Here is a 14,980-nt window from a genome sequence, read left to right as displayed (position 1 = left end):
CCAGATTTTTTTTTATTTTTTTTGGATTTTAAAGGATTTTTTAAAAGATTTTTTAGGGATTTTTTTTCCGGATTTTTTGGGATTTTTTTTGGATTTTAAAGGATTTTTTAAAAGATTTTTTAGGGATTTTTTTTCCTGATTTTTTTGGATTTTTTTTTTATTTTAAAGGATTTTTTAAAATATTTTTTAGGGATTTTTTTCCTGATTTTTTGTATTCTTAGCCTTAACTTAGCCTTAACTGCAGCTAAAATTTTTAGCTTGCGTTACTTACTTTACATTACTGCAGCTAAAATTTTTAGCTTACATTATCTGTCTCTTTTTTCCAAAAAAAGGCAGAGCTGTGAAACTGAATCTAAACACAGCAGAAGCTTAGGGTGTGTGTTAAGGTGTCACAAATGTGAGGTGATCCAGAGGTCTTGCATGGAAATAAATAATTTTGAGGAGATTCTTACTCAGACACGCTTCTGACAGACTGTGAGCTTACAAGCCACACTTGCAAAAAGCCAGTCTTGTGCTGAACTCCTTGCAGTTCACGGCGGTTTGGCTTTTTAGCCATCAGTTTTGCAGCAGCCGTGCAGTGAGGGTGAAGGAAACCCCTCGAGCTCTGTGCGTGGGCTTTCTAATAAAGAAACAGAGTTCTGTGCACGTGTTAGTGGCAAACAGTGGTCACAAAGGTACAAAGTGCCACCAGCCCTGTCAGCTACTGGTATTTCTTGCAGATGTCAGTGAGATGAAGTGGGACTTGTTGGCTTTTTTAATTTATATTCCTACTTTTCTGGAAATACCAGGATTTAGCAGAGCAGCAGGGCTTTAATGTGCCTGTAGCACCCTTCAGGCTGTGATCTACACAAGGTGCTGCTTTGGGCAGGTTTTGCTATTCCCAGTGTGGTGAGATACAGAAGGATCTCTGAGGATCCACTTTGGTCAGGATTTAGGCAGAGATTAAGAGAGAGAGCACAAGGGGGCTGTGAGGGCTCTCAGGACGGGCTGGGGGTGACTCTCCCCGCTGTGGTGGGCAGGCGTGATGCTCTGTGTGTTTGGTGTTTGCAGGTGTTCGACCTGCGCCAGTGCCACCGGCAGATGCAGCAGCAGGCGGCCACTGCCCAGGCGGCCGCCGCAGCCCAGGCAGCCGCCGTGGCCGGCAACATCCCCGGGCCGGGCTCCGTGGGGGGAATCGCCCCGGCCATCAGTGAGTACAGCACGGCCCTGCCTCCCTGGGTGTCCCTGCGGTGAGCTGGGCCTGTGAGCTGGGCCTGCACCTGAGCTGGGCCTGCGCCTGAGCTGGGCCTGTGAGCTGGGCCTGTGAGCTGGGCCTGCGCCTGAGCTGGGCCTGTGAGCTGGGCCTGTGAGCTGGGCCTGCACCTGAGCTGGGCCTGCGCCTGAGCTGGGCCTGTGAGCTGGGCCTGCACCTGAGCTGGGCCTGCGCCTGAGCTGGGCCTCTGAGCTGGGCCTCAGAGATGGGCCTGTGAGCTGGGCCTCAGAGCTGGGCCTGTGAGCTGGGCTGGGCCTCAGAGCTGGGCCTGTGAGCTGGGCCTGTGAGCTGGGCCTGTGAGCTGGGCCTCAGAGCTGGGCCTGTGAGCTGGGCCTGTGAGCTGGGCTGGGCCTCAGAGCTGGGCCTGTGAGCTGGGCCTGTGAGCTGGGCCTGTGAGCTGGGCCTCAGAGCTGGGCCTGTGAGCTGGGCCTGTGAGCTGGGCTGGGCCTCAGAGCTGGGCCTGTGAGCTGGGCCTGTGAGCTGGGCCTGTGAGCTGGGCCTCAGAGCTGGGCCTGTGAGCTGGGCCTGTGAGCTGGGCCTGTGAGCTGGGCCTGCACCTGAGCTGGGCCTGTGAGCTGGGCCTGTGAGCTGGGCCTGCACCTGAGCTGGGCCTCTGAGCTGGGCCTGCACCTGAGCTGGGCCTGCACCTGAGCTGGGCCTGTGAGCTGGGCTGGGCCTGTGAGCTGGGCCTGTGAACTGGGCCTGTGAGCTGGGCCTCAGAGCTGGGCCTGTGAGCTGGGCCTCAGAGCTGGGCCTGTGAGCTGGGCCTGTGAGCTGGACCTCAGAGCTGGGCCTGTGAGCTGGGCCTCAGAGCTGGGCCTGTGAGCTGGGCCTGTGAGCTGGGCCTCAGAGCTGGGCTGGGCCTGTGAGCTGGGCCTGTGAGCTGGGCTGGGCCTGTGAGCTGGACCTGTGAGCTGGGCCTCAGAGCTGGGCCTGTGAGCTGGGCCTATGGCTGAGCTGGGCCTACCCCTGAGCTGGGCCTGCAGCTGAGCTGGCCCTCAGAGCTGGGCCTGTGAGCTGGGCCTGTGAACTGGGCCTGTGAACTGGGCCCTCTGAGCTGGGCCTGCGGCTGAGCTGGCCCTCTGAGTGTCCCTGCCACAGGACAGTGGCCATAGCGTGGGACAGCCCCTGTCACTGACCCCTGCATGGACAGTGGCCATGGCGTGGGACAGCCCCTGTCACTGACCCCTGCATGGACAGTGGCCATGGCGTGGGACAGCCCCTGTCACTGACCCCTGCATGGACAGTGGCCATAGCGTGGGACAGCCCCTGTCACTGACCCCTGCATGGACAGTGGCCATGGCGTGGGACAGCCCCTGTCACTGACCCCTGCATGGACAGTGTCCATAGCGTGGCACAGCCCCTGTCACTGACCCCTGCACAGCACAGTGGCCATAGCCTGGCACAGCTGGTCACTCCGTCCTTGGCCCAGCCCCTGCCCCACACTGCCCACCCGGCTGTGCCCAGGGAGTGCTGCATGTGGAAGTGGCTGCTGCCTGTCCTAGAGCACAGCAGGAAACTTTGATGTGCAAGGTCAAACAGCGTCACTCTGTTCCTCTGAACAGAGCCACTTGTGGCTGCTCACAGCCCAGCTTGAGAAATGTGTTTGTGTTTAAGCTCATAAAAACTTTGCTCCAAACAACAGGGATTTTTGGGCAGGAGTCCTTGACGAGGTGTAGGAGCACCTACTGTCAAGGTTCTCAAGGAAAGCTGAGGGTGGTTTTTTATCCCTCTTTTTTGTTATTAACACTCTGGGCTGGTGTTTTCCTAAATTCTGGATTGTTGAAATCGTTCCAAAGCACTTTTGGAGTAGGAGCTTACATGGCTCAGGCTGCCTTGTGTGCCGTGGCATTCCTTGTGCTGCCCACGGCTCTCTCCAGCTGCCCTGCGAGCTTTGAAAGGCATTTTGAGGAATGTTTGTCACCTCTTTGCCTTGGCCAGCTGTATTTATCTTCCTGCCCTGTCAGCTGGGGGTGGTGTGGTTTGTTAATCAGGCTTCCTGCAGGTGCCCAGTCTGAGTTCTTGGGTGGGAAACGCAGCATTTGGCAAACCTCAGAAATCAGCGTTTTGTGGCTGGGTTTCCACAGTGCTGTTCGCATTTGGGGTTGATCCTGCTGGTTCCTGTGGGGATAGAGAGGATGTTGGGGAGGAATTGCTGGCTGTGAGGGCAGGCAGGACGCGCGGGTGTGGCTGCCCCTGGATCCCAAGGCCGGGCTGGATGGGCTTGGAGCAGCCTGGGGCAGTGGGAGGTGTCCCTGCCATGGCAGGGGTGGGATGGGATGGGCTCTGAGCTCCTTCCAACTCAACCCAGCCCAACCCAACCCAACCCAACCCACCCCGACCCAACAAAACCCAACCCAACCCACCCCAACCCACCTCAACCCAACCCAACAAAACCCAACCCAACCCAACAAAACCCAACCCAACCCAACCCACCCCAACCCAACCCAACCCAACCCAACAAAACCCAACCCAACCCAACAAAACCCAACCCAACCCAACCCACCCCAACCCAACCCAACCCAACCCAACCCACCCCAACCCAACCCACCCCAACCCAACCCAACCCAACCCACCCCAACCCAACCCACCCCAACCCAACCCAACCCAACCCAACCCAACCCACCCCGACCCAACAAAACCCAACCCAACCCACCCCAACCCAACCCAACCCAACCCAACCCAACAAAACCCACCCCGACCCAACAAAACCCAACCCAACCCACCCCAACCCACCCCAACCCAACCCAACCCAACCCAACCCAACAAAACCCAACCCAACCCAACAAAACCCAACCCAACCCACCCCAACCCACCCCAACCCAACCCACCCCAACCCACCTCAACCCAACCCAACAAAACCCAACCCAACCCAACAAAACCCAACCCAACCCAACCCACCCCAACCCAACCCAACCCACCCCAACCCAACCCAACCCAACCCAACCCACCCCACTCCCTGGCTCTGGCTGTCGGGATTTTCGTGTCTCAGCACCCGTTTTTGCAGAGCGCTGTAAAACCCAAAACAGGAGGGGTGGGGGCAGCGAGGGCTGGCCTGGCTGGGTGGGAGGGCGCAGGGCAGGGACAGCAGTGACAGGACACGGTGACACTGACCCCCCGCCCCCAGGTCTGTCGGCCGCGGCCGGCATCGGCGTGGACGACCTGCGGCGCCTGTGCATCCTGAGGATGAGCTTCGTCAAGGGCTGGGGGCCCGACTACCCGCGGCAGAGCATCAAGGAGACGCCGTGCTGGATCGAGATCCACCTGCACCGCGCCCTGCAGCTGCTGGACGAGGTGCTGCACACCATGCCCATCGCCGACCCGCAGCCCCTGGACTGACCCTGCTGCTGCTGCTGCTGCTGCTGCTCCGGGGCCGCGCTCTCCTCGGCACGCTGCCTTGTAAAATACCGTTCTGTTTATAACCCCAAGATATATTTTACTGCTCCTTCTGCTTAACCTTCTGAAAACAGGTTTTAAACATGTGTTTGCCGCCTTGCTCTTAGCAGAAAGAACCTGAACGCGCAGGATTTTTGGGTTTCGGTTGTTTCCAGAGCTCGGTAGTCGTGAGGACAGGGCCTGAAGTGGGAGGTAAATGCTTTAGAGAGACTTCAGAGTGTTGGGTTTGTTCCCTTTGAAACTCTCCTTCCCTGCCACGACACCTTGGTGACAGCCTCACGGGAGCCTTTTGTATGCAGAATATATATTATATATATATTTATATCTGAAAATTCCTTCTAGTAGTTACAAAACATTTACCTTGTAGCGACTTTAAAATTCCAGCTGATTTGTGATATTCTGTTTAGGGAACAGTAGTTAACACAAGACTTCTTTATTTTGTTGGCGATCATGTTATGATTTTTCCAGGTTAAAGCCTAGCAGCTGCCAAAAAGTGAGGGGATGACACATAACATGTTGTTGGCATTGATCAAAAACTTCTTTAGTTTAAAAAAAAAAAAAGGAGACATCCTAGATTTTTTTTTAATATAGTCATGTGAGTTTTAAAACACTAAAGGAAACGGATACTTTCAGTTTAGGGTGAAACACCCAGCCTGCAACATCACCACTGAAATTGTATCGTGAGTGCCTCATGGCAGAACGTATTTTCGTAATTACTACTGACCTGTATGATTTTCCTCAAAAAAAAAACCAAAAAAAACCCAAAAAAAAGCCCCTTAGCATGTACTCTGGATAAATTTGCATGACTCCTTTGACTCGCGTATATCATGGAGTATGTATGGTAACCCATGGGTGTTTAGGACTGGGATTTTGTACCCGTTCACCATTTCCACTCAGGGCAAGATGGCAAACCTGTTTTTATAGCTCCTGGTTATTTTAGCCCTCTGCCATCGGTGACCGCCTCCAGGGGCAGTGGCTCCCGCAGCGCTGCCAGCTCTGCTTTTCTTCAGTGCCCTTCTTAAAAACGCGGTTTGTGCCGAGCTGTGGCTGCGCGCTGAGCGGCGGGGCGGGGACACAAATGGGCGATTGTCCCTGTTTCCATTCATTCCCTTGTTCTGCCTCCCTGGGGCTGGGTTTTAACGAGATCCCTTGGCTCCCTCTCGGGTGGCAGCCCCCTCGCTGTCCCTGCTGCTCTCCCGGGTTTGGTTTGGCAGGAGCCCGGCACCCCTGGCTGGCGTTGTGCCCGTGCCAAACCCGGGCCAGGCAGGGAGAGGCTGGCTCGGCCTCACATTCTGAAAGGATTCACCCAAGGCGAGATTTCCTGCCGGTGTCCGCCTGACCCAGAATGTTCAGAGCAGGACAGAACAATATCTGATGGTTTTATTGCAGGAAATCCCTCTGTGCATCAGGAGGCAGAGGCAGTAGGAGCTGAAAAGGCATTCATCCTCTCCAGGCAGCTCCCAAAAGGGTGCGCTCCCAGCTGTTAAACGAGACAATCTTATCCTTAGTTTTTAATATGCTGTTAAACCAACCTTTGTATTTTTATGGCAAGGCAGCAGCAGCAGACAGAGCCCCTGACAGGTCTGTGTGTCTGTCTGGAGCTGGGAGAGCTGAGCCCCTGACAGGTCTGTGTGTCTGTCTGGAGCTGGGAGAGCTGAGCCCCTGACAGGTCTGTGTGTCTGTCTGGAGCTGGGAGAGCTGAGCCCCTGACAGGTCTGTGTGTCTGTCTGGAGCTGGGAGAGCTGAGCCCCTGACAGGTCTGTGTGTCTGTCTGGGAGCTGGGAGAGCTGAGCCCCTGACAGGTCTGTGTGTCTGTCTGGAGCTGGGAGAGCTGAGCCCCTGGCAGGTCTGTGTGTCTGTCTGGAGCTGGGAGAGCTGAGCCCCTGGCAGGTCTGTGTGTCTGTCTGGAGCTGGGAGAGCTGAGCCCCTGGCAGGTCTGTGTGTCTGTCTGGAGCTGGGAGAGCTGAGCCCCTGACAGGTCTGTGTGTCTGTCTGGAGCTGGGAGAGCTGAGCCCCTGACAGGTCTGTGTGTCTGTCTGGAGCTGGGAGAGCTGAGCCCCTGGCAGGTCTGTGTGTCTGTCTGGAGCTGGGAGAGCTGAGCCCCTGACAGGTCTGTGTGTCTGTCTGGAGCTGGGAGAGCTGAGCCCCTGACAGGTCTGTGTGTCTGTCTGGAGCTGGGAGAGCTGAGCCCCTGACAGACACACAGACCAGCTCCAGGGCACTGTGAGCGAGGTTCGGTGGCACCCCGCAGTTTGTTGGGCTGCATTGAGAGCTGTGCAGCACCCATAACCCGAAAATCGCCCCGGGAGGGTTTTCCAGGTGAGGAAACCTGGTTAAGCTTTTCTTTTCGTTTCTTCAGCCATTGCCTTTTGATAAGCGGTCACCAGAATTCCCAGTAGTTCCTCTGTAGCTTCCTGTACGTTTTTCATTAGACCTAGTTTGTGGATAATATACTGTAGCTAACTTTCCTGAAATTCTGTAACAGAGTATGTTTTTGATTAAAAAAGGTAAAGATTCCAGTGCCGGCTGCTTCGTTTCATTCAGCAGTGAACTTTGACTTGTGAGGGCACCCAGAGCTGCGCAGGGGCGGGGAGAGCTCCAGGCCGGGGCCAGGGATGGGATGTGCACAGGGATGGGATGGGCACGGGGATGGGCACAGGGATGGACACAGGGATGGGATGGGCACGGGGATGGGCACAGGGATGGGATGGGCACAGGGATGGGCACAGGGATGGGCACAGGGATGGACACAGGGATGGGATGGGCACAGGGATGGGATGGGCACAAGGATGGGATGGGCACAGGGATGGGATGGGATGGGATGGGATGGGCACGGGGATGGGATGGGCACAGGGATGGGCACAGGGATGGGATGGGAACAGGGATGGGATGGGATGGGATGGGCACGGGGATGGGATGGGCACAGGGATGGGATGGGATGGGCACAGGGATGGGATGGGATGGGCACAGGGATGGCATGGGCACAGGGATGGCATGGGCACAGGGATGGGCACAGGGATGGGATGGGCACAGGGATGGGCACAGGGATGGGCACAGGGATGGACACAGGGATGGGATGGGCACAGGGATGGGCACAGAGATGGGCACAGGGATGGGCACAGGGATGGGCACAGGGATGGACACAGGGATGGGATGGGCACAGGGATGGGATGGGTACAGGGATGGGATGGGCACAGGGATGGGCACAGAGATGGGCACAGGGATGGGATGGGCACAGGGATGGGCACAGGGATGAGGTCAGCAACACAAGCTGGTCATTTTTGGTTTTTGCGTGTTCTGTGTCCGACAACCCCGGGAGTGTCCGGTAGCTCCAGGAGTGTCCGGCAGTGCTGGAGTGTCCAGCAGCTCTGGAGTGTCCAGCAGTGCTGGAGTGTCCGGGAACTGCAGGACGGCGATCTGAGCTTCCCCGGGAGCTCCTCCGTGGCCGCAGCCCCGGGCTCACCGCGGGGTTCCCCGAACTCTGCCCTGCCCCCATTCCAGTCCCGGTGTCCGCTCCCTCCCGGGCTGGGGGTGCCGGGCTCTCACCCCGAGGGCCGCGGGACCCGAGCGGGGATTTCCCAAATGGAACCTGAACCCTGGGCGGACCCGGCTCGGCTCTGCGGGGAGCGGGACGAGCCCCGGCCCTGCGGGTGGTCAGCGCTCAGCGGTCAGCGGTCAGCGGTCAGCGGTCAGTGCCGGCACTGCCCCGCCCGCCCCCAGCCCCGGACAGGGACGGCCGGAGCGGCCCCGGGACGGGATTGTGGGACTGACCCTGATCCAGAACAGGACCCGGGATTGCCGGGACTGACCCTGATCCAGAACAGGACCCGGGATAGCCGGGACTGACCCTGATCCAGAACAGGACCCGGGATTGCCGGGACTGACCCTGATCCCGGTCTGGACCCGGGATTGCCGGGACTGACCCTGATCCGGAACAGGACCCGGGATTGCCGGGACTGACCCTGATCCAGAACAGGACCCGGGATTGCCGGGAATGACCCTGATCCCGGCCAGGCTCGGGATGGGATTACCGGGCACGGAGCGCTCGGGACCAGCTCGGTGCCGCCGCGGGAAAGCGGGGCCGGCGGCGCCTTCCCGGGACAGCACGGACCCACCCGGGACAGCACGGACCGACCCGGGACAGCACGGACCCACCCGGGACAGCACGGACCGACCCGGGACAGCACGGACCCACCCGGGAAGGCAGCGCATCGCCTCAGGAATCGAGGAAAAACCCGAGTTTAACGATTCCTTAACAAAAATCGGGACTAACACTGCTAGCGCGGGGGCGAGCGCTTCCCTCCCGCGGCCGGAGCGGATTCCACGCGGGACGGCACGACCGCGGAGCAGCGAACCGGGACCGCGACCCGAGCGGCCCAAAGCCGGGCCCCGAGCCCACCCGAGCCCCCAGACCCAAATCCTTCACACACACACAGAGCCTCCACACCCAAATCCCTCACATGGAAGCCACAGACCCAAATCTCCCACAGAGCCCCCAGACCCAAATCCTTCAGAGCCCCCATTCCCAAATCCCACACAGAACTCCCAGCCCCAAATCCCTTACCTGGAACCCCCAGCCCCAAATCTCTCACGCAGGGAACCCCCAACCCCAAATCCCTCAGAGTCCCCAGCCCCAAATTTGAGCCCCCAGCCCCATATCCCTCTTCTGGAACCTCCAGCCCCAAATCTCTCTGAGCCCCCAGCCCCAAATCCCTCACCCAGAACCCCCAGCCCCAAATCCCACACAGAACCCCCAGCCCCAAAATCCTCTGAGCCCCCAGCCCCAAATCCCTTACCTGGAACCCCCAGCCCCAAATCTCTCTGAGCCCTCAGCCCCAAACCCCTCACCTGGAACCCCTCAAGGGATTTTGGGGTTTCTGAGCCCCCATCCTCAAACCCCTCACACAAGGAGTCCTCAACCCCAAATCCCACACAGAGCCCCCAGCCCCAAACCCCTCATTTTGAGGTTTCTGAGCCCCCCACCCTCCCCCAGTGACCGCCAGGCAGAAGAACGTTCCAGTTAATGGAAACAAGTCTTTATTAAGTAACTTGTAATACCAGAAAAATAAAACTCTTATTTCTCTTTACAGCAAATATATAATATCAGTGCTTTGGCCGTCATAAGTTAGAGGCCCTTTATCATAAAATATATGGATTTGTTTTATTTTCTCGTTTAAACTTTACTCAAATCGGGTCTGTAACCTCTACGACCTCCCTACATATACATAACAAAAAGTGTAGCAAAATTAGCAAATACCGAGCCCAGCCCCGGCCCCGCCCGCTCTGCGGCACGGACACTCGGACACTCGGACACTCGGACACCGGAGCGCTGCAGGACGGGCCGGGGCAGCTCCCGGACTGGGAATCACAAAAATAAAAACCGTTGCCTGTAAACTTTGTAATACGAAATGTAACTCTTCAAGTGGAAATAAAAAATAAAGTTTTCTCTGCGTGTTTGCTAGTTCTACGTACGTGTGATTTCATTTCACCCTTTTTATTTTTTTTTTCTGTTATACTGAGAAAAAAAGGTTTTTCTTGGGAAAATAATGCTTTAAAAAAAAAATCCACCAGAACTCCTGTTAGTATTTTTTATCCTTTCTTTCCTCCTCCTTTTTTTTGGTTTTTTATATGGTTCCATTTGCTTGTTTTTTGTTGTTTCAACATTTGCCAGCACAGATTTGGGAACACACTGAGGATGAAAGGGCTGGAAACATCCACAGGGTGAAATGCAAGAATTCGGGAGACTCTCTTTTCCTTTCTTTTCTTTCAAACTCATGGTTGGAAAGGCGTTTTGGAAATGAAGCAAACTGATTTCAGGGCTGAGAAGCGAACACCACCACGAGGGCAGGCAGGCAGCTCCCCGGTTTTCCTCTTCCTCACCAAAAATCAAACGTTATCTGGGGTGTGTGCAGGACGGGGGCCGGACATCACGGAACGCTTCACATCTTGATCTGCGGGCTCGGGGGAAAGGCGACCTGGGGACAGCTCGGCCGGAGCGGTGAGCGGAATGTCAGCACGGCCGGGAGCGGCGGGGCTGGGGAGAGCGGGAGGGACCGGGACAGGGACAGGGAGCGGGACAGGGAGCGGGACAGGACCTGGGACAGGACCCTGGGGCTGCAGAGCTTGGACAGGACCAGGACAGGTCGCTCGGCCAGCACGGCCCTGCCCAGCCAGGCCCAGCCAGGCCGCTCCCGCAGGTCCGTGTGGCCATCTCAGAGCCATCCCTGCCCCCCGGGTGTCCGGCCGGGCTCTCCCAGCCCTGCTCTGGCCCCGGCGGCTCCCGGAGCGCTGTGCGGGAGCAGAGGCGAGGGGCAGGCTCAGGCGTGAGCCGTGCTGCAGAGCAGAGCGCGGGGCTGTTCCCAAACCTGTTTGGAGCGCTGGCAGTGTAGAGAAGGCAGCATTGGAAGTGGCCTGGCTGGGGCACGGAGCCTTTGCAACAGCCCACGGGGTTTGTTTTCCGGCCGTGGGACGGGGGTGCAGCCCCCCCCGGTGTCCCCGGGGGGCTCAGGAGTGGATCTGGATGGCCTGCGTGACGGCGGCCCGGCACACGGGGCAGGCGGGCGCGGCGCGCTCGCACACGCGGCCGGCGCAGGGCGCGCAGAACAGCGCGTGTCCGCAGGGCACGAGCGCGGCGCCGGCCTCGCCCTCCAGGCACAGCGCGCAGTCGGGGCGGCGCCGGCTCTCGGGGGGCGAGCTGGACGCGGAGCCGCCGGCGGACGAGGAGTAGCTGTCGGTACCGGTGGAGAAGGCGGGGATGTGGATGGGCAGCGCGGGCTGGGGGCAGCCCCGCCGGGCCAGCGGGTGCTCCAGGCTCTCGGAGAAGGTGGGCGACAGGCGCGGCGTGGGCGGCTGGCTGCCGCGGCACGGGGCCCCAGCGGCGCTGCCCGCGCCCGACCCGCCCGGGCCCAGCGCGGCCGCGGGCTCCAGCGGCGCCCAGATGGTCGGGGAGGGCGCGGGCAGCGGCTCGTGGGCGGGCGAGTCCAGCGCCAGCTCCTCGGCGGCGGGCAGCGCCTCGCCGAACCAGAACCCGCCGGCGCCGAAGGGGCTGGGGGGGCTGAAGTCGGCCAGGCGGCCGAAGTAGGAGTCGGTGGAGGCGCTGCCCAGCGAGCTGGAGCTGTCGGTGCGGTAGCTGCAGGCCGTGCGGGCGCGGGGCGCGGGGCGCGGCCACGCGGGGCTCTCCGGGCACACCTCGGTGCCGTTGGCGCGGAAGTCGCTGTCGCCGCCGGGCCCCAGGAAGGCGCCGGTGCGCAGGGCGATGTGCATCTCGATCTCCTCGCGGGCCCGGTCCACGTTCTCGGGCATGCCCGTCACCTCGAACACGGGCTCCTTGTCGCGGCTGGGCGTCACGATGTACGTGTGCGTCTGCTCCTGGATGCGCTTGATGGTGGCGCCGCGCAGCCCCACCACCAGCCCCACCACGCGGTACGGCACCCGCACCTGCACCGTGGTCTGCCCCGGCAGCGCCGCCGCGCCCGCGCCGCCCTTGCCGCGCGTGGCCCGGATCAGCGAGAAGTGCTCGGCCGCCGACAGGATCTCCCTGCGCGCCGCCGCCACGTCCTCCCGCCGCCCCGTCACCAGGAACACCGGCTCCTCCCCGCGCAGCGGCGTCTTGATGTACGTGTTGGTCTTGGCCCGCAGCGCCTTGATCTTGCAGCCTGTGCGGGAACGGCCGGGTCAGCGGGGACGGAGCGGGCATCCCCAAAAAACACAGGGACCACGGCTGCTGATCCCAGCCCCCCAAAACCCACAGGGACCACGGCTGCTGATCCCAGCCCCCCAAAACCCACAGGGAGCCACAGCTGCTGATCCCAGAACCTCAAAAAACACAGGAACCACCGCTGCTGATCCCAGCCCTGCCTGCAGCCCCCCAAAAAATCCACAAGGAACCACGGCCGCTGATCCCAGCCCCCCCAAACCAAACCCACACTCCCAGGTGTGAGCAGGGCCCGTACTGCAGTGTGGTTCACACACAAGCACAGACACCTCAACAACTCTTCCTCCATCTGCCTCCTCCCCTGGGGCCATGTGAACTCTGCTTTGCTGTCTGGGATGAGGAGACCCCTCCCTGAACTGCTCCTCAGGAGCTGAGACACAGGCTGCACACAAGCGGAGATCAGTGGGATCTCCCCTCAGCGGACCAGGTGAACACAAACACACACCAAAACTTAACGGCTCATTTACCACACCGTGACTGCTAGGGATGTGTGTGCTCCGTGCCCTGCACTGACCCAGCCCCGCTCCATCCCTGTGTGTGCTCCGTGCCCTGACCCAGCCCCGCTCCATCCCTGTGTGTGCTCCGTGCCCTGCACTGACCCAGCCCCGCTCCATCCCTGTGTGTGCTCCGTGCCCTGCACTGACCCAGCCCCGCTCCATCCCTGTGTGTGCTCCGTGCCCTGACCCAGCCCCGCTCCATCCCTGTGGGTGCTCCGTGCCCTGCACTGACCCAGCCCCGCTCCATCCCTGTGTGTGCTCCGTGCCCTGACCCAGCCCCGCTCCATCCCTGTGTGTGCTCCGTGCCCTGACCCAGCCCCGCTCCATCCCTGTGTGTGCTCCGTGCCCTGACCCAGCCCCGCTCCATCCCTGTGTGTGCTCCGTGCCCTGACCCAGCCCCGCTCCATCCCAGTGTGTGCTCCGTGCCCTGACCCAGCCCCGCTCCATCCCTGTGTGTGCTCCGTGCCCTGCACTGACCCAGCCCCGCTCCATCCCTGTGTGTGCTCCGTGCCCTGCACTGACCCAGCCCCGCTCCATCCCTGTGTGTGCTCCGTGCCCTGACCCAGCCCCGCTCCATCCCTGTGTGTGCTCCGTGCCCTGCACTGACCCAGCCCCGCTCCATCCCTGTGTGTGCTCCGTGCCCTGACCCAGCCCCGCTCCATCCCTGTGTGTGCTCCGTGCCCTGCACTGACCCAGCCCCGCTCCATCCCTGTGTGTGCTCCGTGCCCTGCACTGACCCAGCCCCGCTCCATCCCTGTGTGTGCTCCGTGCCCTGACCCAGCCCCGCTCCATCCCTGTGTGTGCTCCGTGCACTGACCCAGCCCCGCTCCATCCCTGTGTGTGCTCCGTGCCCTGACCCAGCCCCGCTCCATCCCTGTGTGTGCTCCGTGCCCTGACCCAGCCCCGCTCCATCCCTGTGTGTGCTCCGTGCCCTGACCCAGCCCCCTCCATCCCTGTGTGTGCTCCGTGCCCTGCACTGACCCAGCCCCGCTCCATCCCTGTGTGTGCTCCGTGCCCTGACCCAGCCCGCTCCATCCCTGTGTGTGCTCCGTGCCCTGACCCAGCCCCGCGCCATCCCTGTGTGTGCTCCGTGCCCTGACCCAGCCCCGCTCCATCCCTGTGTGTGCTCCGTGCCCTGACCCAGCCCCGCTCCATCCCTGTGTGTGCTCCGTGCCCTGCACTGACCCAGCCCCGCTCCATCCCTGTGTGTGCTCCGTGCCCTGCACTGACCCAGCCCCGCTCCATCCCTGTGTGTGCTCCGTGCCCTGCACTGACCCAGCCCCGCTCCATCCCTGTGTGTGCTCCGTGCCCTGCACTGACCCAGCCCCGCTCCATCCCTGTGTGTGCTCCGTGCCCTGACCCAGCCCCGCTCCATCCCTGTGTGTGCTCCGTGCCCTGACCCAGCCCCGCTCCATCCCTGTGTGTGCTCCGTGCCCTGACCCAGCCCCGCTCCATCCCTGTGTGTGCTCCGTGCCCTGACCCAGCCCCGCTCCATCCCTGTGTGTGCTCCGTGCCCTGACCCAGCCCGCTCCATCCCTGTGTGTGCTCCGTGCCCTGCACTGACCCAGCCCCGCTCCATCCCTGTGTGTGCTCCGTGCAATGCAATGACCCAGCCCGCTCCTATCCCTGTGTTGTGCTCCCGTGCACTGACCCAGGCCGCTCCATCCTGTGTGTGCTCCGACTGACTGACCCAGCCCCCGCTCATCCCGTGGTGCTCCGTGCCCTGACCCAGCCCCGCCCTTCCCTGTGTGTGCTCGTGCCCTGACCCAGCCCCGCTCCATCCCTGTGTGGCTCCAGTGCCCTGCACTGATCCCAGCCCCGCTCCATCCCTGTGTGTGCTCCGTGCCCTGACCCATCCCCGCTCCACCCGGTTGTGCTCCGTGCCCTGACCCAGCACCGCCCATCCTGTGTGTGCTCCGATGCCCTGCACGACCCAGCCCCGCCACTCCCTGTGTGGTGCTCCGTGCCCTGCACTGACCAGCCCCGCTCCATCCTGTGTGTGCTCCGTGCCCTGCACGGACCCAGCCCCGCTCATCCGGTGTGTGCTCGTGCCCGACCCAGCCCCGGCTCCATCCCTGTGTGTGCTCCGTGCCCTTGACCCAGCCCCGCTCCATCCCTGTG

At 60.7% G+C, this 14,980-nt stretch overlaps 2 protein-coding genes across 3 annotated transcripts in view; one reads left to right on the top strand and one right to left on the bottom strand.

The window, feature by feature from the left end:
• The window catches only part of SMAD4 (SMAD family member 4), a 32,372-nt gene extending 26,117 nt beyond the window's left edge, over window positions 1-6,255 (top strand). For both annotated transcript variants that reach the window (XM_033086081.2, XM_033086082.2), the window contains 2 exons: window positions 1,051-1,189; window positions 4,380-6,255. In XM_033086081.2, coding sequence (XP_032941972.1) covers window positions 1,051-1,189; window positions 4,380-4,591 — 351 coding nt within the window. In that variant the 3' untranslated portion in view covers window positions 4,592-6,255. The remainder of the gene's footprint in view (window positions 1-1,050; window positions 1,190-4,379) is intronic.
• Window positions 6,256-10,768: 4,513 nt separating this feature from the next.
• Window positions 10,769-12,316, bottom strand: MEX3C (mex-3 RNA binding family member C; the record flags this gene model as incomplete). Its single annotated transcript, XM_033085863.2, has 1 exon — window positions 10,769-12,316. A coding segment is annotated over one exon (1,164 nt), but the record flags the coding sequence as incomplete, so codon positions are not given.
• Window positions 12,317-14,980: the final 2,664 nt, after the last annotated feature.

The sequence above is a fragment of the Catharus ustulatus genome, chromosome Z (genome assembly GCF_009819885.2).
Source record: "Catharus ustulatus isolate bCatUst1 chromosome Z, bCatUst1.pri.v2, whole genome shotgun sequence".
NCBI classification, from domain to species: domain Eukaryota; kingdom Metazoa; phylum Chordata; class Aves; order Passeriformes; family Turdidae; genus Catharus; species Catharus ustulatus.
Note: the sequence above shows the minus strand (reverse complement) of the source record. Positions and strands in the feature narration are given on the sequence as shown.